A 21,295-nucleotide genomic window follows, 5' to 3' on the forward strand; every position below is an offset into this window, starting at 1 on the left:
TCCAGAGGATGGGCAGTGAGAGAATGAGAGAAGGCAAGGGGCAGCCAGGCTGGGGGCTTACAGTGTTTAGAGAGAGGGCAGGCGTGGGAAAGCAGGGTACGGCTTCTACAGCAGCAAACAGTTCCGAGTGACTGGAAAGAAGACAGTTGTCTTTGTCCATCAGTCTGCCGTAACAAAACACGTCTTTCTAGATGGCACCTGCCTTCCTCTGAAGACAGACTCTGACTGGAGCCCTGGTAGGGGGCACAGCACCCGTCTTTCTAGATGGCAGCTGCCTTCCTCTGAGGGCAGGGCCTTGCTTTGTATGTTCCAGTCCCTTCTGAGAACCAGAAGCCCGAGCATCTGTTAGAAATGCAGGATTGTGGACCCAGTCTTAGACCTAGAGAGCTAGACTTTGCATTTGAAGGAGAGCTGCAGGTGATTCAAAGGTGGCTGCATGTGTGGGTGCAGTGGCTCTTGCCTGTAATCCTAGGTTTTTGGGAGGCCAAGATGAGGGGATTGCTTGAAGCCAGGAATTCAAGTCCTTCCTCAGCAGCAAAGTGAGAGCACTTCTCTACAGAAAACAAAAGCAAAGATGTGACTGCATGTTGGAGTCACCTGGACCTTTAAAAAAGATCCATATAGCTGGACACAGTGACGTGTGCCTGTAACCTCAGCTACTTGGGAGGCTGCGGCAAGAGGATTGCTTGAGCCGAGGAGTTTGAGGCTGCAGTGAGCTATGATCATGCCATTGCATTCCAACTTGGGTTTCATCTAAAAAAAAATTTAAAAAATTCATCTGGTTCCACCTCAGAGATTCTGATTTTATTTCCATGGATGTGGCCTGGGCTTGCGATTTTTTTTTTTTTTTTTTTTTTGAGATGAAGTCTCGCTCTGTTGCCCAGGCTGGAGTGCTGTGGCATGATCTTGGCTCACTGCAACTTCTACCTCCCAGGTTCAAGTGATTCTCCTGCCTCAGCCTCCCTAATAGCTGGGATTACAGGCTCATGCTACCACACCCAATTAATTTTTGTATTTTTAGTAGAGAGAGGGTTTCACCATGTTGGCCAGGCTGATCTTGAACTCCTGACCTCAGGTGATCTGCCCGCCTCGGCCTCCCAAAGTGCTGGGATTACAGGTGTGAGCCACCGTGCCCAACCTGGCCTGAGGATTTTTGTGAGCACTCCTGATGCTATTGTGTAGCCAGGAGTGAGGACTGCCCTCTGATCACCCAGCACAGAACATTCAGGGCCATGTTGGGACAGTGGACTGGTAAGAGCGAGAGGAGAAGGACACTGGGGAGCAGGCTGTGGGGTGCCACAGTCAGCCACAGTCACAGGCTCATGCTGTCCGTCCGAGAGGAGGCAGAACTGGTTTTACCAAGGCTCATCCAGCCCTCTTCATTTCTCTGGGAACAATTTTTGGTTTCGTGACCCATTTCTTAATCCCCGAAAGGCATTTCTCTGAACTGGTGCCAGGCCCCCCGGCCCCCAGCTCCAGTTAGTTATTATTCGAGGCTGATTTCTTTTCTTTCTGTCTTCCTTCTAATTCCTAGATTGGTGAACAGCCATCTCACTTCCAGTTTTTGCCGGGGCCTCTTTTCAGTTCTCAGCACCAGCCAGAGTCTAACTGAATTGGACCTCAGTGACAATTCTCTGGGGGACCCAGGGATGACAGTGTTGTGTGAAACGCTCCAGCATCCTGGCTGTAACATTCGGAGATTGTGGTGAGTCCCCGTGCATGTGATCTGTGTGAGTGCAAGTTCATATGAGAGAGAGAGAGAGAGAGAGAGAAACGGACTGGAGAAAGATCTTCAGGACCAGGTTGCTGGTGTGATTTCTTTCTTTTCTTTTTCTTTTTTTGGGGAGGAGTTTTTCTCTTATTGCCCAGGCTGGAGCGCAATGCCGTGACCTCAGCTCACTGCAATCTCTGCTTCCTGGGTTCAAGTGATTCTCCTGCCTCAGCCTCCTGAGTAGCTGGGATTACAGGCACTCACCACCATAGCCAGCTAATTTTTTTATATTTTTAGTAGAGATGGGGTTTCATCATGTTGTCCAGGCTAGTCTCAAAGTCCTGACCTCAGGTGATCCGCCCACCTCGGCCTCCCAAAATGCTGGGATTACAGGCGTGAGCCACCACGCCCGCCGGTGGTGTGGTTTCTGCTGTAACAAAGTGCCACAGACTGAATGACTTCAACAACAAAAATTTATTTTCTTGCAGTTCTGGGGCTGAAAGTCTAAGATCAAGGTGTCAGCAGGGTTGGTTTCTTCTGAGGCTGCCCTCCTTGGCGTGTAGATGCCCCCTTCTCCCTGTGTACTGACGCCGTGTTCCCTCTGGGGGAAGAATGGCCTGGTCTCCTCTTCTCACGGGACAGCAGTTCTGATGGATTCGGCACAGTCACGCATGACTACACAAGACCTCATGTTAACCCAGTCACTCCTTTAAAGACCCCATTTCCCAAGACAGCCACATTATGAGGTCTTGAGGATTAGGGCTTCAACATGTAAGTTTTGGGGAGGCACAGTTCAGCCCAGAACAAGTGAGAAGGTAGAATGGATTGGTGGCCAGCTGGGGAAGTTTTGTGTGGGGAAGAATGAAGGAGGAACTGAAAAAAATGTCATTTCTTGAAAAGACCATGATGCTCGATATATTCCATTTCCTCATGGGCCATGTTCATAGATAAGAATTGGAGAATTTGCCATTTACAACAATGGCAACCTCAGCTAAAAACTATGAAAATTGTTTGTTTTTTCTTTGAGACAGGATCTCCCTCTGTCACCCAGGCTGGAGTGTGGTGGTGTGATCATGGCTCACTGTAGCCTCGACCTCCCAGGCTCAAGCAATCCTCCCACCTCAGCTCCCCTGAGTAGCTGGGACTATAGGCACGCGCCACCATGCTGGCTAATTTTTGTATTTTTTTTGTAGAGATGTGGTCTCATCACTTTGCCCAGCCTGGTCAGAATGCTTTGTATGGGTTGAAATGTCACAGGGAATCTCCTGTGACTTTATTAATAATGTGCTTGCTCACACCTGTAGTCCCAGCTACTTGGGAGGCTGAGGCAGGAGAATCGTGTGTACCTGGGAGGTGGAGATGGCAGTGAGCCGAGATCGTGCCATTGCACTCCAGCCTGGGTGACAGAGCGAGACTCCATTTCAAAATAATAATAATAATAATAATAATAATAATAATAATAATAATAATGTGCTTGCTCTCTCCCACACCGTGAATCAGATTCACACGCCATACCACGCTGCTGCCTGGGCCGTCTCACTAGCTCTGTCTCATTCCCTGCTCTGTGGACGCATGCAGGCGTCTGCATTTTTGAGGAGCCGCACAGCAAGTGTTAAAGTCCGCCACTCTAGGACATTTTGCTACCTCCCTCTCCGGCTCAACACGCTCACCTTGTCACCAGTCTTATCAATTTTTCCTCCTACCCGAGCTGTTTTCCACTTTTCCTCGTCCTCACCCCACCAGCCCAGATCCAGCAACTGTTACCACTTGCCTGGACACACAGTGACCTCCTAGACCATCAGCTCCCCGGGGATAGGGTTTGCATTTGTTTGTCTTGCCGTCATCTTTGCCACACCTGGACAGACATCTTAGTACTTATCGGTGGCCAAAAGCGCACACTGAATGAATATTGGCTCTTTGGTCTCCCTGTGTCTGCCTTTCTCCCTCACCCGACCATTCTCCGCACAAAAGTAAGATGGTCCTTTAGAAAATTCTGATTTGAGGCCGGGCACGATGGCTCACGCCTGTAATCCCAGCACTTTGGGAGGCCCAGGCAGGAGGATCACGAGGTCAGGAGATCGAGACCATCCTGGCTAACACGGTGAAACCCCGTCTCTACTAAAAATACAAAAAATTAGCCGGGCATGGTGGCGGGAGCCTTTAGTCCCAGCTACTCAGGAGGCTGAGGCAGGAGAATGGCGTGAACCCGGGAGGCGGAGCTTGCCGTGAGCCGAGATAGCGCCACTGCAGTCCGGCCTGGGCGAAAGAGCGAGACTCCGTCTCAAAAAAAAAAAAAAAAAAAATTTCTGATTTGATTGTGCTGTTCCGTGGCTTAAATGCTTTCTGTCTGCTATGCTGTTCATTTTTTACTTTATTTATTTATTTTTGTAGATGTAGGGGGCACAAGTGCAGCTTTGTTCCATGTATATATTATTGCACAGTGGTAGTGTCTGGGCTTTTACTGTAACCCCCCCTTTTTTTTTTTTGAGATGGAGTCTCGCCCTGTCACCCAGGCTGGAGTGCAGTGGCGCGATCTCGGCTCACTGCAACATCCACCTCCCGGGTTCTAGCGGTTCTTCTGCCTCAGCCTCCTGAGTAGTTGGGATTACAGGCATGGGCCACCACGCCCAGCTAATTTTTGTATTTTTAGTAGGGACAAGGTTTCACCGTATTGGCTAGGCTGGTCTCAAACTCCCTGATCCAAACTTTGTGATCCACCTGCCTCGGCCTCCCAAAGTGCTGGGATTACAGGCGTGAGCCACCGCGCCCGGCCGTAGTGTAACTCTTACCCAAATAGTGAACATTGTACCCAATAAATAATTTTCCAGCCCTTGCCTGGCTCCCACCCTCCCACCCTTCTGAGGCTCCAGTGTCTATCATTCCACGCTCTATGGATGTTACCCTTTGTTTAGTTCCCACTTGTAAGTGAGAACATGTGGTATTTGACTCTCTGTTTTTGAGTTGTTGCACTTAAGATAATGGCCTCCAGTTCCATCCATGTGGCTTCAAAGATGTGACTTCATTCTTTTCTATGGCTGAGCAGTATTCCATTATGTATATAGATCACACTCTCTTTATCTTTGCTCTTTTGATAAATTTCAAATCGTAGTACCGTGGAGACTGGCTGTTTGGGACACTTAACCTTATTTTTCCAACTTCATGCCCAAATTCTCTCCCCACTGCCATTGCCCCTGTATGATTCTGGAGAGGCAGACACAAACAGGGAAGGATAGGGGACAAAGATGTTTTGCAGATAAGGAGAGATCCATTTGTCCATTTGCTTGAAGTTGGTGTAAGTATAGGGGCAGAAAGGAAGGTGGTCTAACAGGCTCCAGGACCTATGAACTATTGCCCTGGAAGGAAGCTAGAATGTTGTTCTTGCCCCCATGACAGGGATAAATTATAGTTTTTGTTGCTGGTGGTGGTGGTGATGGTGGTAGTGATGTATGTGTGTGTTTGTGTGCATGTGTGTGACGGTGAAACAAATCAAGAATCAGAGCTGCAGCAGAGGATGTGGAATCCCAGCACTTTGAGAGGCTGAGGTGGGCAGATCACTTGAGCCCAGGAGTTCAAAACCAGCCTGAGCAAGCTGGTGAGACCTTGTCTTTACAAAATAATAATAATACCATTCAGGCCATAGGCGTGGGCAAGGACTTCATGTCTAAAACACCAAAAGCAATGGCAACAAAAGCCAAAATTGACAAATGGGATCTAATTAAACTAAAGAGCTTCTGCACAGCAAAAGAAACTACCATCAGAGTGAACAGGCAACCTACAGAATGGGAGAAAATTTTTGCAACCTACTCATCTGACAAAGGGCTAATATCCAGAATCTACAATGAACTCAAACAAATTTACAAGAAAAAAACAAACAACCCCATCAAAAAGTGGGCAAAGGACATGAACAGACACTTCTCAAAAGAAGACATTTATGCAGCCAAAAAACACATGAAGAAATGCTCATCATCACTGGCCATCAGAGAAATGCAAATCAAAACCACAGTGAGATACCATCTCACACCAGTTAGAATGGCCATCATTAAAAAAGCAGGAAACAACAGGTGCTGGAGAGGATGTGGAGAAATAGGAACACTTCTACACTGCTGGTGGGACTGTAAACTAGTTCAACCATTGTGGAAGTCAGTGTGGCGATTCCTCAGGGATCTAGAACTAGAAATACCATTTGACCCAGCCATCCCATTACTGGGTATATACCCAAAGGTCTATAAATCATGCTGCTATAAAGACACATGCACACGTATGTTTATAGCTGCACTATTCACAATAGCAAAGAGTTGGAACCAACCCAAATGTCCAACAACGATAGACTGGATTAAGAAAATGTGGCACATATACACCATGGAATACTATGCAGCCATAAAAAATGATGAGTTCGTGTCCTTTGTAGGGACATGGATGAAACTGGAAAACATCATTCTCAGTAAACTATCGCAAGGACAAAAAACCAAACACGGCATGTTCTCACTCATAGGTGGGAATTGAACAATGAGAACTCGTGGACACAGGAAGGGGAACATCACATTCCGGGGACTGTTGTGGGGTGAGGGGAGGGGGGAGGGACAGCATTAGGAGATATACCTAATGCTAAATGACGAGTTAATGGGTGCAGGAAAGCAACATGGCACATGGATACATATGTAACAAACCTGCACATTGTGCACATGTACCCTAAAACCCTAAAGTATAATAAATAAAATTAAAAAAAATCATAATAATATAAATAAAATAAAATGGCTAAGCATGGTAGCACATGCCTGTATTTGCAGCCACTTAGGAGGCTGAGGCAGGTGGATCCCTTGAGCCCAGGAGTTCGAGGTGGCAGTGAGCTATGATCTCGCCATTGCACTCCAGCCTGTGCAAAAAAGTGAGACCCTGTCTCTAAAAAAAAAAAAGAAAAGAAAAAGAAGGAAAGAGAAAAAGAATCAGGGCTGCTTTTCCTTTCAATATAGATGGAGGGCTGGGATGAAATAATCAAACACAATGGGGTGACAATGTTGGTAAAGACAAGAAATAGCTGAGGCAGCACTGGCGAGGGCAGTGCCGACTGCGGGCACATCAACGATTAGGAATACGAGGGAAGGAGGTGGGTGCACAGGCCCACACCGCCCGCTTCACTTACCAACCAGGAGCGCACCATTCACATGTCTGGGGTGTGATCTCAATGCACCCGGCACTGTTTATGGCCAGGAGTTCGCTGACAGTTGCTCCCTCTGCTGTGACCAGGGAGCCTGGGGGCTGACCTCCCAATGTGCCTTGTGCTGGATTCCGGAGCTCGCTGGTCAGGTGTGTTCTGATGCTTTCTGCCTCTGTTCTTGGCATGAAGGTTGGGGCGCTGCGGCCTCTCGCATGAGTGCTGCTTCGACATCTCCTTGGTCCTCAGCAGCAACCAGAAGCTGGTGGAGCTGGACCTGAGCGACAACGCCCTTGGGGACTTCGGGATCAGACTCCTGTGTGTGGGACTGAAGCACCTGTTCTGCAATCTAAAGAAGCTCTGGTGAGTCGATCCCGTTCCCCGAAGGAAGATCTGCCAGCGAGGCGTGCTGTGCCCTCTGGCTTCAGTGAGGCCCGGTGGGCTGGGGTTTGAGTGAGAATGGCCTCGGCGGCTCAGGTCACTGCGTGCGCTGGTCTCTGGGTGTCTAGCATTTCGGTCAGTTAGTGTTTGTTGTGGGGAAAGCCACACACTCAACCCTGACAAGGAGCATAAATAATAACAAAAAGAAGATGTCTGCCTTTAGAGTGCCTACTGCCTAGCTGAGAAAAAGAAAAAACCAGTGTAATGCATTGCTTTAGGGAGTTTTAGAACTTCATGACAAGCCCTGGGTCCTCACATTGTATAAGAAAAATGGTGCTAAAGCAATGCAGACACTCGATGTTGTATGCAGCCCTTCCCTGAAGGCTTCTGGGAGACTTGCATTTTGAAGGAGAGAAAAAAACGCTTAAAAAAAACCCGCTTAAAAATAGAAGGGCCAATTCTCACCCATTAGGATGGCTATTATCAAACAAAAGCAAGAAAACTAGAAAACAAGTATTGGCGTGGATGCGGAGAAATGGATGCGGAGAAATGGAAGCCATTGTGTGTTGCTGGTGAGAATGTAAACGACGCAGCCACTGTGGAAAACAGCACAGCAATTCCTAAAAAATAAATATAGAATTACTATTGGAGCCAGCATTTCCACTCCTGGGTATATCCGCAAAAGAGTTCAAAGCAGGAACTCAGCCAGGAGCGGTGGCTCACACCTGTAATCCCAGCATTTTGGGAGGCTGAGGCAGGTGGATCACTTGAGGTCAGGAGTTCGAGACTAGCCTGGCCATCATAGTAAAACCTTGTCTCTACTAAAAATACAAAAATTAGCCAGGCATGGTGGCACATGCCTGTAATCCCAGTTACTCGGGGTGGAGGCAAGTGAATCGTTTGAACCTGGGAGGCAGAGGTTGCAGTGAGTCAAGATCCCATCACTGCACTCCCGCCTGGGTGACAGAGGAAGAGTTAAAAAAAAAAAAAAAAAGAAGGCAGGAACTCAAACATGTTATTTGTACACCCATGTCCATAGCAACACTATTAGCGATAGCCAAAAGGTGGAAATAACCAAACGTCTTTCAACAGATGAAGGGTGTTGAAAAGTGCTATATATGTACATTCAGCTTTAAAAGGAATTCTAGTACACACTACAATGTGGATGAGCCTTGGGGACGTTACGCTAAGTAAGATAAGCTGGACTCAAAAGGGCAAATACTCCGTGATTGTCCTTGTAGGAGGTGCCTAGAATAGTTCAGATTCATATAGACAGAAAGAAAGGTGGCTGCAGGCAATGGGAGAGCGTGGAATGGGAAGACATTGTTTAATGGTTATGGAGTTTCAGTTCTGCAAGATGAAAGGAGTTCTGGAGACAGTGGTGGTGATGGTTGCACAACAATGTGAATGTGCTTAAGGCCATTAATTGTGCACTTAAAAATGGTTAAAATGGTAAATTTTATTTTACACGTATTTTACCACAATAAAGCTGAATGTAGGGAACTGGGAAGATGTAGTATTGGTGCAAGCTTGGAGAATGCTTACTTGTTATTCCACCAAATGGAAAAGGAAATCAGAAGTGTACATAGAGCTTGTGTCCACTCCCTTTCCCTGTGTAAACTGGAGTAGAGGCAGTGGCAGGTACGGGTGCCTCCTTGTCCATGGTGGAGCGTGGGTGAGAGACATGACTGACATTCTGCCGTCTTTATGGAAGGTTGGTCAGCTGCTGCCTCACATCAGCATGTTGTCAGGATCTTGCATCAGTCCTGAGCACCAACCATTCCCTGACCAGACTCTACATGGGGGAGAATGCCCTGGGAGACTCAGGAGTCGCAATTTTATGTGAAAAAGCCAAGGATCCACAATGTAACCTGCAGAAACTGGGGTAAGTCTTCATGGGTGTCATAGCAGAAAAGTAACTTCTTTTCAGAGGTGAATTATTTGGAAAATGTGGATGGGGGTTACTTTGGTCAGGCAGAGCTGAAGGTAGAGTAAGGAGGTAAAAACATCAGAAATGGTTTGAAGGACTGGATGCATGTAATGTATACTACTGCTAATAAGATAATTTATGCTAATTTATGATTATAGAACTGGAGTTTCTTAGTGTTGGAAGAAACCTTAGAGTTGGTGCAGCCCAATTGCCTGTTGAGGGAAAAACTTGCTTCCAAGGCACTCACATGAATAGTCACCCATTTTATGTGTGCATGCATGCAAGCATGCAAGCATGCAAGTTATCACACAGTGTGTGCAGCCTCTACACTAGGAGAGGACTCTTACCCTGCAGCCTCTGCGCCGGGAGAGGGCTCTTACCCTGCAGCCTCTGCGCCGGGAGAGGGGTCTTACCCTGCAGCCTCTGCGCCGGGAGAGGGCTCTTACCCTGCAGCCTCTATATCCTCAACAGTGTCATGGCTCAGCACCTTCACCTATGTAGCCATGCTCTCCCAGGTACACAGGTTGGTTTGTTAGTGTCTGTCTTTGAAATGTGGTGCGCAGACCTGATGATGCATGGTGGATGTTTTACCTCCTGTTGCAGAGAACTATGGTTTCACTGGTGGAACCTCTGATTTCCTTATGTTTTTTGGCAGTTGCATAAGCCATTTGGTTCATGTTGGAATTCTGCAGTAAACAGTAGTAGAGAATACCCACTAATAATCATGCACTTTCTCTGTACCACTTTCCTGTGTCGCTTTCCCTGCATCACCTGCTCTTTCATGTTCTTACATGGATTTTCTCAGTTGGCTTCAGAAAGATGCTATAGGGTGGGGAATCTGTGTCTCCAATTTAAAGAGGAGAAAATAAAATTCGGGGAGCCTCATACCTTTGTCCAAGGGCACTCAGAGAGAAGGTAGCGGAACTCAGTGTAGACAAATGTCTGTGACCCCCCAAGCCACTGCCTTAATTCCCAGTGCGTTGCCTCAGGAGATGTTGCTAGTGGGCTCTCTACAGAGCTTCTTCATCTGGCTCTCAGCCTAAGGGTGGGACCTCCAATTGAGCTTTGCTAAACCTCATCTTTTGACCCATTGACTAGGCAGTTTTGAATCTTAATTCTGTTCAATAATATCTGCAAATACAATAAGCAAATTGTATAGGTCTTCATTCATTCACATTATTAATATGTATACCAGCCAGATCAGCATTCAAGACAAAATACAGCAGGAAAGGTCTTCCCAGAGGAGTAATCCATAATCCATAATTAACAACCAATATCTGTTCACAAAGCTCCGATACTTCCTTGGACCTGTCCCATCAGCCAGTCCTCAGATGTGACCATATCTCTTTCTGTGAAGTCCTCCTGCAGTGCCTTCATTTCCTCACCTGAGGGTATTACCCTTCCTCAGCAAATCGCCTTAGAATACTACTCTTCCTTAGCAATTTGACTTCTGCTTCTCCAGGTTTGTTCAACAAACATGATTTGGTCCCTTTATTTTGCAGGCCCTCTGGGGGCTCTGTGGTGGGCACTGACAGTAGCAGTGAGTAAAACAGACCAAAATCCTGTTTTCACAACCATTCTTTTAGGGAAATGATAACAGATAATAGACAAGCTAAACAATATTATACAGTGTGTTTAAGAGCTATAAGAAAAACGAGTGACGGCGAGGAGTGCTTCTCTGCTCGGGTTTGGCGAGTGCCTCTCTGAGCCGGTGACATTGGAGCAGGTGCTAAGTGAAGTATGGGATGGGCCGTGAAGGACCCGGAGGAGCCTTCCAGGCAAAGCAGATGGAACCGAAGAGGACCAGGCGTAGGCGCTCAGGTGACTCTCCGTGATCCTGGTTCCAAATTCCAAATGACAAACAAGCGAATTACAAATGTGCCTGATGCATCTATAATACACTCTATGTAGTTACTATTGTCAATACCTAACCTGGTAGAGCTGCTGTAATAAAGTATCACAAACAGAGCGGCCTGAACAACAAGAGTTTATTGCCTCTCAGTTCTGGAGGCCAGAGTCTGAGATTGAGGAATCAGCAGGCTGGGTCCTTATAGGTCATACAGGTCCTTCCCAGTCCTTACTTTAGTTGACATCTGCTTCCTTTAATTCATTTCTCTCTTCCTCTTTGGAAACCTTCTTCTCTCTTATTTTTAGGTCACTGCTCAGTCTTTCCTGCTAATGTTATAGCTTCCCCCTCCCTGGATCCTGCATTGGCTTCTCTTCCTGTGGTCTGGGGATTTCACCACTGGTTTAGTTTTTTTTTTTTTTTTTTTTGGAGATGGAGTCTTACTCTGTCACCCAGGCTGAAATGCAGGGGTGCAATCTTGGCTCACTGCACCCTCCGCCTCCCGGGTTCCAACAATTCTCCTGCCTCAGCCTTCTGAGTAGCTGGGACTACAGGTGTGCACTGCCATGCCTGGCTAATTTTTGTATTTTTAATAGATATGGGGTTTCACCATGTTTGCCAGGCTGGTCTCGAATTTCTGACCTCAGGTGATCTGCCTGCCTTGGCCTCCCAAAGTGCTGGGATTACAGGCGTGAGCCAAACACCCTGCGTGGTTTACCTTTTTTTGTTGTTGTTGTTACTAAATGTTTCTAAACTCCCTGAGAATTCTCATACACCTCTCAATTTCAACAACAATAGGTCTCAAACCCAGATATCATTCACAAACTTTTTATTAGAAAAGTAACACATGCTTGGTGTAAACATATCATAGTACAGACAAAGTGGAAAGTGAAAGCTCCTTGTCAGCCCTCTTCTGAGAGGGCCATTTACAATAGTCTGATGAACAACCATCCAGACTTTTTTTTTAATATGATAGATTGTTATATAATCCATTCATCTGTCCATCCGTCCATCCATCCATCCATCCATCCATCCATCATCCATCCCTCTATTGTCCATCCATTGATCCATCCATCCATCCATCAATCCATCAATCCATCCAAGGGAGTATCAGAGCTTCGTGAACATATATTGGTTGCTAATTATGGACAAATGGATTTCCTGTATATGCTGATCTGGGTGGTATTTATATCAGTAATGTGAATGAAGACCTATGTGATTTTCATGTTGCAGTTGTAATACATTGTTACGTAGTATTTTAAATGCCTAGTCTGTTAGAGCTGCTGTAATAAAGTATCACAAACAGAGCAGCTTAAACAACAGAAATTTATTGTCTCTCAATTCTGGAGGCCAGAAGTGTGAGTTTAAGATGCTAGCAGGCTGGGTCCTTCTGAGGGCTGTGGGGAATCTGTTCATGCTTCTCTGGCTTCTGGTGGAATGTCATCTTGCTGACACATTTTGCCATTCCTTGACCTGTAGATTCCTCTCCCACACCATTGCCTTTATCTCTACGTGGTGTCTTCCCTGTGTCTGTGTGCGTCTTTCTCCATGTCCCAAGTTTCCCTGTGAAAGAACACAAATCATGTTAGATTCGTAACGACCTGATCTTAACTAATTACATTTTCAGTAACCGTATCACCAAATAAGGTCACAATCTGAAGTACTGGGGCCTAGGACTTCCACATATAAAGTCTTGGAGGAAACAATTCAATCCATAACACCCTATCTATTGAAACTAGAACCATAATATAAATATTTTTCTGTGATATCCTTGTTTCATTTATCATGGATAAATTTCCATGCTGATTTGTGCAGATCTAACAATTGTTGCATAATATCTCAGTGTGCTTTACCATAATTTATTTCATCAAATAATGCATTTTGGGATAACTGTTCTTTTCCACTATTACAAACAACTCTGCAAAAAGCACATTTCTATATATAGTTTTATGCATGTGTATTTGCTTTGAGATATATATCTATAAGTGGCATTAATCAGTCAAAACTTTTGTGCATTTTATGTGTTAGGTATAGCCATACATGTGGCTGTGTGTTAGGTGTAGCCTATGTGTTAGGTATAGCCATACATGTGGCTGTGTGTTAGGTATAGCCTATGTGTTAGGTATAGCCATACATGTGGCTGTGTGTTAGGTATAGCCTATGTGTTAGGTATAGCCATACATGTGGCTGTGTGTTAGGTATAGCCTATGTGTTAGGTATAGCCACATTTTTTTCTCTTGAACTTTAGGTCCTCATGTCTGGCTGCATATTGTGTGCTGCCTGTCTCAATACTGCTCAAGGGTCACACATGCTGAGCATTTGCAACATTGGCTTAATTATCATACCCCACCCTCCACCCCCGTTCTCTGACCTGCTCCTGCCCTCTTCCTCCCACCTCGTTGAATAGTGGGGCTTTCCAGGAGGCTGCCGAGTGAGTAATCGGGGGACGGTCCTAAATGCTCTGCTTTCGGTGGTTCCCTCTACCACTCATCACTATACCAGAGGGAACTTTTTAAAATGCAAATTTGAAAGCATTGACCCTTTGTTCAAAAACCTTCAAAAGTTCTTCTCTGTAGTCAGAGTGACATCTTAGCTTGGCACACAAGGCTGTCCCTGATACTGCCCTCTCTCCTACCACACCTTGCACTCCATTTTGAGTCATATTGAATGAGCTTTGTTTTGCTGTTTTAGAGATGGGGACTTGCTATGTTGCTCAGGCTGAATTTCAACTCCTGGGCTCATCTACAGCCATACCACCCAGAGCGCCCGATCTCATCTGAACTCCTGGGCTCAAGCAATCCTCCCGTCTCAGCTACCCAAGTCACTGGGACTATAGGTGGACATCACTGTGCCCAGCTATGAATTAGTTTTGAAACATCTTGGTGGTTCTTTTAATCTTCCTTATCCTTGCATACTCTTTTCCTTTTGCCTGGAAGGTTACCCCCACTTTCCCACTTTCTACTATCCATCTAAGAAGCTCCTACTTATTTTTTTTTTTTTTTTTTTTTTTTTTGAGATGGAGTCTCGCTCTGTCACCCAGGCTGGAGTGCAGTGGCGCAATCTCGGCTCACTGCAAGCTCCGCCTCCCGGGTTCACGCCATTCTCCTGCCTCAGCCTCTCCGAGTAGCTGGGACTACAGGCGCCCGCCACCACGCCCGGCTAATTTTTTGTATTTTTAGTAGAGACGGGGTTTCACCGTGGTCTCGATCTCCTGACCTCGTGATCCGCCCGCCTCGGCCTCCCAAAGTGCTGGGATTACAAGCGTGAGCCACTGCGCCCGGCCTCCTACTTATTTTTTAATTGCTGTGATCCTCATTTTGTCCATTTAAAAGCAGTGTAGGTGTCTGCAGTGTTACGGGCATTATTAGTTGAGGATAACCACTGGGATGTCTTTCTGGAAGAAGTGGTGCTGAGAAGCACTCCTGGCCGGAGGAAAGCTGTGTGAGAAGGAGGAGGAGTATGGGGTAACTGGCTCAGTTTGCCGTGGCTCTTTCTGTCAGACCGATACAGCAAAGCATCTGCTGAGACATCATTTGTGTCTCCTGTGACAGCCAAAGACAGCAGGTCATGCTCTCCCCAGATCACATCCGAGATGCTGGCTCCTGCTGTCTGAGCTGAAGGCTGCAGCTGCTGAGAGAGGACAAGGCACTGAGTCGAAGCAGCTGCACAGTGTTGGGGAAGAGCTGGGTACTGAGGACTCTTCTCCCCGTCCTTCTACAGGTTGGTGAATTCTGGCCTTACGTCGGTCTGTTGTTCAGCTTTGTCCTCGGTACTCAGCACTAATCAGAATCTCACGCACCTTTACCTGCGAGGCAACACTCTCGGAGACAAGGGGATCAAACTACTCTGTGAGGGACTCTTGCACCCCGACTGCAAGCTTCAGGTGTTGGAGTAAGTCCTTTGGCTTATTACAGTGATGAGAACACATGGTGGCCAAGGGTGGAGGGACGTTCAGGCAGAGTGGCCACAAGATAATCTGTATCTTAGAAGTGAGGTATCTTCTTAGTGTTTGCCTTGTTACAGATCATGGGACTGGGAGGAGTCCTTCTAGATGATATAAAGGTAGGAACTTGAGTCCTTTCCATCACAGTTTTCTGTACCACAAAACAAGGGGGACAGTATGACACTTAACATTTTATGGAAATGTAGGGAAAGGCACAGAATTTGGTAAATCCATGAACAAACCACTGTTACTAATTTGATCTGTGCAATGCAGTGGATTTGAAAAGGAGAGAGAAGGATAATTACTGGCATACAAGGCTGCTTCAAGCTAGTTAGTCCTCTGTTCCTGTGCTTTTTTTTTTTTTCTCACCTGAAACAAGACAGGCTAAGATGCTAAGATCTTGGGGAGCTGGGGGGATGGTTAAGGGGACATTTTCTTTAAATCACCCCCTTTTTGCAGATTAGACAACTGCAACCTCACGTCACACTGCTGCTGGGATCTTTCCACACTTCTGACCTCCAGCCAGAGCCTGCGAAAGCTGAGCCTGGGCAACAATGACCTGGGCGACCTGGGGGTCATGATGTTCTGTGAAGTGCTGAAACAGCAGAGCTGCCTCCTGCAGAACCTGGGGTGAGTGTGCTCTGCAGAGATGCCCGTGGTGGGACTCTGAGTTCTCAGGAAACGTTGACTGTTATCAAAATCCGGGATGGCTCTGGCTTCATTTGCAGCCACTCAAGATTCGGTTGGGCCTGGGTCAGTTGTGGTGGATTTTTAAAATAGATAATATGGGGTTAAACTACACATTGCACTTCATTGAGATGATTAGAATCACCAAGGCGAAGCTGGATTTCACCCATATTCCCCCAAAGAAACACAAGCCCTCATGCGATCATGGCCAAAGGGGATTGTGTTCTACACAAGGAACTGAACTTCATAGAACTCGTCTGTGCGTCATCCGAATTGGAAGGGTCTTTCTATAGTGCAGATCTTGTTGTTCTGTTTCTGAGGATTTCTTTCTTTTTTTTTTTTTTTTCCTTGAGACAGAGTCTTGCTCTGTCGCCCAGGCTGGAGTGCAGTGGCGCATCTCGGTTCACTGCAAGCTCCGCCTCCCAGGTTCACGCCATTCTCCAGCCTCAGCCTCCCGAGTAGCTGGGACTACAGGCGCCTGCCACCACGCCTGGCTAATTTTTTGTATTTTTAGTAGACACGGGGTTTCACTGTGTTAGCCAGGATGGTCTTGATCTCCTGACCTCGTGATCTGTCCGCCTCGGCCTCCCCAAGTGCTGGGATTACAGGCATGAGCCTCCGCACCCAGTGGTTTCTGAGGATTTCTAAATGGGAAAAGAGTACTCCGGGAACAGCAAGATGGGAAATTACATGAAATTCAATAGCGTGTCAAGACATTGCCGGCTCACCTCTGTAATACCACTGAGGTAGTCGTCTCCTCTCTAGTAAGAGCTTCCTGGAGAGTCCCACGGTTCTGTCAGCTGTGATGATCGCACTTTTCCCTGAAGACGTTTTCACTGCTTGGCTTTAAGGCCAACATGCTTTCCTGGGTTTTCTCCTATTTCATCAGCTCTTTCTACTGAGTCTCCTTTCTGGCCTTTTCTTCATCATCCTGGCCCTTATGTGTTGAATCCTCAGAGCTTAGTTGCTGGGCTAATTTTTCTTCCCTACACTTTCTCTCTCATTTAAATTATCTGGTCTTCTGGCTTCATGATATATGTGCTGTGGCCTCCAGATTATATGTCCATAAAGTCTCTGTCTGCGTGCTTGTCTGATCTTTCTTCTTGAAGGTTTGATAAACCTCTCAAACGTCACATCCAGATCCACACCCATGCTATTCTCTTCTACTCGAAACCTGATTCTTCCCCATTTCAGTCAATGGTCACTTCCTCCAAGTTGCTCAGGCCAAAACATTTCTGGTTCTGTCGTCACTGTCTCTTTTTTCTTATAACCACGTCCAATGTGTCAGCACATCCTGTGAGCTCTGCCTTCCCAGGTTGGCCACTCCCTGACCACTTCTGGCCAGCTTCACGGCTTCCTCCTTGGCTCAAGCCACCGTCACCTGGTGTCTGGATTGTCATGGTGGCATTCTGACAGGCCACCCTGCATCAGTTATTCTGATTTTAGCAGACGGGATTCAGCTAAAACGTAACTCACATCATATCACTCTTGCCAACATCGTCCGGTGACTTCTTATCACTTTCATAATCAGAGCAACAAACTCACTCATGGTGGCTTCCCTGCCCCACATAATCCAGCCTCTCCCGCTTCCGAAGATTCCGCTTCCCCCAACCCTTGCTTATTCTGCCCCAGTACAGTGGTCTCCTTGCTGTTTTGCAAGAACACTCTCATCTCTGGATTTTTGCACTTGCTTTTCTTCCTGCCTAGAACTCTCTCCCCTTCAATATCCACATGCATTATTCTCTGTACATTCCTAAATTCTCTGCTTAAAGGTCTTCTCTGCGAGGCTGTCTTTGACTATTCTACTGAAAATAGAAGCGCTTTTTTCTTCTCATTCTCCTCTGCAGTGTAGCACATCTTATGTGCTATGTCATTTTCTTGTTTATTTATTATCTATCTCTGCTCCCAAAATATAAATTCCTTTAGTCCAGGGACTTCTGTCCATATTATTGATCCCAAGGCTGAGAACCTGTTGGAATGCAGGTTTGAATAAATACAAGTTTGAATCAGCTTTGCATCCTTGTGCCAACATAACGGAACACGTTTGCTGCAGGACAAGCCAACATTCCCAGAGCTAAGAGAGATGGGGGAAAAAACGAAGGATTGGTCAGGTCAAAGCTGGGGACACTGCTACATGCAGAGTCACTGACCTAGCCCTGAGGGACATTCCGGACCCAGGCTGAGGGACAGGCTCAAAACAGATTGAAGAATCCATGAATGCAATCAACCCGTTTTCTCAGGCTGCGATAACAAGGTGCTCTAGACTGTGTGACTCAAACACAGAGATTTAGTTTCTCACAATCCTGGAGGCTAGAAAGTCCAAAATCAAGTCTCTGATGAATGTGGTTGCTGGCGGGAGTTCTCTTCCTGACTTGCAGATGGCCACCTTCTTGCTCTGTGATTGCATGGAGGGAGGGGAGGCAAGGGAGAGAAGACAGGGGAGAAAGAACAAACTCTGATATCTCTCCTGTAAGGGCACTCACCCCATCCTGAGGGCCCCACCCTCACTTCTTCTAACTCTAACTACCTTCCAAGGGCCTAACCTTTAAGTACCATCACATTAGGGGTTCGGGCTTCATCATGGGAATTAAAGAAGACAAACATTCAGTATATAACACCACCAAATTGAGATGGTTAGAAATGGTGCAGGACAAATGGGCGGATTTATTAGTTAAGTTGCAAGGGAAACTTATTAAAGAGGAGAAGAACTTACATCAAAGATGTGAGAGGCATCCTGGGCAAATGCAATGTGTAGAATTGATCGGGTTAGTGACTAAATGAACATAAGGTAAAAAAATTTACAAGACAGTTGAGGAAGTGTAAATGCTGACTGGACATACTGTGATACTAAGAAATTATTGTTAAACAATTTTGGTGTGATAGTGATATTGTAATTATATTTTAGTGTCACAAAGTGAATTATTGATAGATGCATTAAATGCAGTATTTAAAATAATCCATGGGTGGGAGGAGTGGGTGGGCAATAGAAGAAACAAGTTCACATGACCTGTTTAATTGTCGAACTTGGGTATTGGACACAGGGGGTTCATTATACTATTTTCTATACTTTTACATATGCTTAAATTTTCCCAACTAGATAGTTAAAAATATAACAGGGACCACATTGGGCACTTAGAGCTTTTTTTTTTTTTTTTCACATTTTTATTGGGAGCCGTGGGAGGGGCCTTCTCTGTCATTGGAGGTGCTCAGTTTCTTCAGCCACTCCAGGCTGGGGCCCTGGGGGTCTGGGGGTGGCTGGGCACGTCAGGCATGTTCCCACCATCGCGGACGGGCACTGGGTAGTGGTCGGGCGTGGCCTCGCTGATTGTGATGGAGTACTTGGTGTAGGGGCTGAACGGGGGCAGAATTACAGCGAGGTTCCCGATGACGAAGGACACGACGAGCGCTGGCTCCTTGGCCCAGGCATTCTTGAAGAAGGCGCCGAGTCTCGCGGCCATCTTGGTCTCGGCGGCGGCGATGGCGGCGAGGACGCGGAGCACTCTGGGAGTTTTGTGGTCCCTCTTTTTTTTTTTTTTTTTTTACATTTTAGAAGTGTGTGGAGTTTAGGGAAATGAAGAGATGAGACTTTTAAGGTTAACGACTCTGAGACAGTTACCTGAAGAGTGCAACCCAGGCTTTCTATTTGCTTTTACAGATTGTCTGAAATGTATTTCAATTATGAGACAAAAAGTGCGTTAGAAACACTTCAAGAAGAAAAGCCTGAGCTGACCGTCGTCTTTGAGCCTTCTTGGTAGGGGTGGAAACAGGGCTGCCAGACGCCAGTGTTCTCCGGGCCCTCCAGCCGGGGGTCCTCAGGTGGAGTGAGCCGCGATCCATCAGGCCAAGACCACAGCTCTGTGATCCTTCCGGTGGAGTGTCGGAGAGGAGAGCTTGTCGACGATGCCTTCGTGTACAGAGCTTGGGCATCTGCTTTACGCCCGGGTGAGGAAGACCAGGACAATGACAGCATCGGATGTTGTTCTCATCACAGCGCCTCAGTGAGAGGATGTTCCTCTTGGTGACCTCATGTAATTAGCTCCTTCAATAAAGCACTTTCTTTGTCTCTATTTTTCTCTTCTCACTGTCTTTTTTTCCCATCTTTTTTTCTTCTTTGTTCTGTTTACTTTTGCTCATATCATAATTCCTGCTATCTTTGTATTAACTGACCACAACACAGAACTAGTTGACTATATATTATGTTGAAATTTTATGGCAGCTATTTATTTATTTAAAATTTTTGTAATCGTTTTTTGTTTTCTAATAAGAATAATCCATGCTTTTTGTAGCTAGTTGAAAATTCAGGAATATGTAAAATTTTTTTGTATTTGTTTAATTAAATTGTTTCTTTTTCTTAATTTTAAAAAAGAGTACCTAGAAATTTTTCAAATTATTTCTCTAAACCAGTAAAGATAAATTAAATTGTTTGGTGCATTTTAAAAGTCACTTTGGCAAGTGATTCCATTGTAGATAATTTTTAAAAAGTTACCTCACTCTAACTGTAATGAGTGGAATTTCATCTTTGATAGGAGATTGAAAATCGTGGAGGGAAGGGTTTGAGAGTATCAGAGCCTGCACTCCTAACTAGAAGTATTATGTAGAAGATGCATCTTGCTTTCAGTTGATAACAGCTTATTTTGGATTTATCCCATCCGAGGAACACTTCATCTATTATACTTCACAGAGCATTAAGTTATAAGGAAATATTTACTAATTGCTTCTCTACACATGGACAACTCTTAAACCGCATGGAATTGCTCAGGATGGAAATACTGTTTCCTCTATACAATTAGCCATCAAAGTAGCCACACTTTGCTACTCAAAGTGTAGTCTATGAACTGTCGATATAAGGAGCTTGTATAAGAATGTAAAACAATCACATTATTAAATATGCCTTTTAGATGAGCTGACATTTAAAAAAAACCCTGAGACTATTTTTATAAGGGAAACAGTATGAGATTTACATTCTGTTGCAAACTCTGTCTTGTTAGCACTTCTGAGCAGCACCAACTGGAGATTGGGTTTCTGCATCTTGGTGAACTATTACCGACTGCCTTCCTGCTACAAACACTTTGGTACCCTATATAAATAATGTAATCAGAAACACATAGCTGAGCTTGAAAGAGAGAAAGAGAGCCTTTGGGCATTAGGACGTTAAAACTGGCCAGGTTGCTGAGAATGCCATTATTTCATTCCTTTCTATGGCTGAATAGTATTTTTCCATGGTATATATCTCACATTTTCTTTTTCTTTTTTTTTTTTTTTTTTTGAGATGGGGTCTTGCTCTGTCACCCAGTCTGGAGTGCAGTGGCACGATCTCAGCTCACTGCAACCTCCACCTCCCGGGTTCAAGCAATTCTCTGCCTCAGTCTCCTGAGTAGCTGGGATTACAGGCATGTGCCACCACACCCAGCTAAGTTTTGTATTTTTAGTAGAGACGGGGTTTCACCATCTTGGCCAGACTGGTCTTGAACTCCTGACCTCGTGATTCATCCTCCTTGGCCTCCCGAAGTGCTGGGATTACAGGCATGAGCCACTGCGCCCGGCTGGTTCCATATTTTTCCAATTGCAAATTGTGCTGCTATAAACATGCATGAGCAAGTATCTTTTTCGTATAATGACTTATTTTCCTCTGGGTAGATACCCCG

General features: G+C 45.8%; 1 protein-coding gene and 1 pseudogene across 5 annotated transcripts in view; one reads left to right on the top strand and one right to left on the bottom strand.

Annotated features, from left to right (window-relative positions):
• NLRP3 (NLR family pyrin domain containing 3) overlaps positions 1 to 19,901 on the top strand; it is a 44,066-nt gene extending 24,165 nt beyond the window's left edge. For 4 of the 5 annotated variants that reach the window (XM_063613476.1, XM_063613473.1, XM_055234406.2 and 1 more), the window contains 6 exons: positions 1,535 to 1,705; positions 7,056 to 7,226; positions 8,959 to 9,129; positions 14,741 to 14,911; positions 15,423 to 15,593; positions 19,306 to 19,857. In XM_063613476.1, coding sequence (XP_063469546.1) covers positions 1,535 to 1,705; positions 7,056 to 7,226; positions 8,959 to 9,129; positions 14,741 to 14,911; positions 15,423 to 15,593; positions 19,306 to 19,405 — 955 coding nt within the window. In that variant the 3' untranslated portion in view covers positions 19,406 to 19,857. Of the gene's footprint in view, positions 1 to 1,534; positions 1,706 to 7,055; positions 7,227 to 8,958; positions 9,130 to 14,740; positions 14,912 to 15,422; positions 15,594 to 19,305 lie in introns of all 5 variants that reach the window. The other variant, XM_055234405.2, reaches the window with a different exon arrangement.
• Positions 18,813 to 19,152, bottom strand: LOC129458805 (NADH dehydrogenase [ubiquinone] 1 alpha subcomplex subunit 3-like; annotated as a pseudogene).
• Positions 19,902 to 21,295: the final 1,394 nt, after the last annotated feature.

This window comes from Symphalangus syndactylus, chromosome 19 (assembly GCF_028878055.3).
Source record: "Symphalangus syndactylus isolate Jambi chromosome 19, NHGRI_mSymSyn1-v2.1_pri, whole genome shotgun sequence".
Classification (NCBI taxonomy): domain Eukaryota; kingdom Metazoa; phylum Chordata; class Mammalia; order Primates; family Hylobatidae; genus Symphalangus; species Symphalangus syndactylus.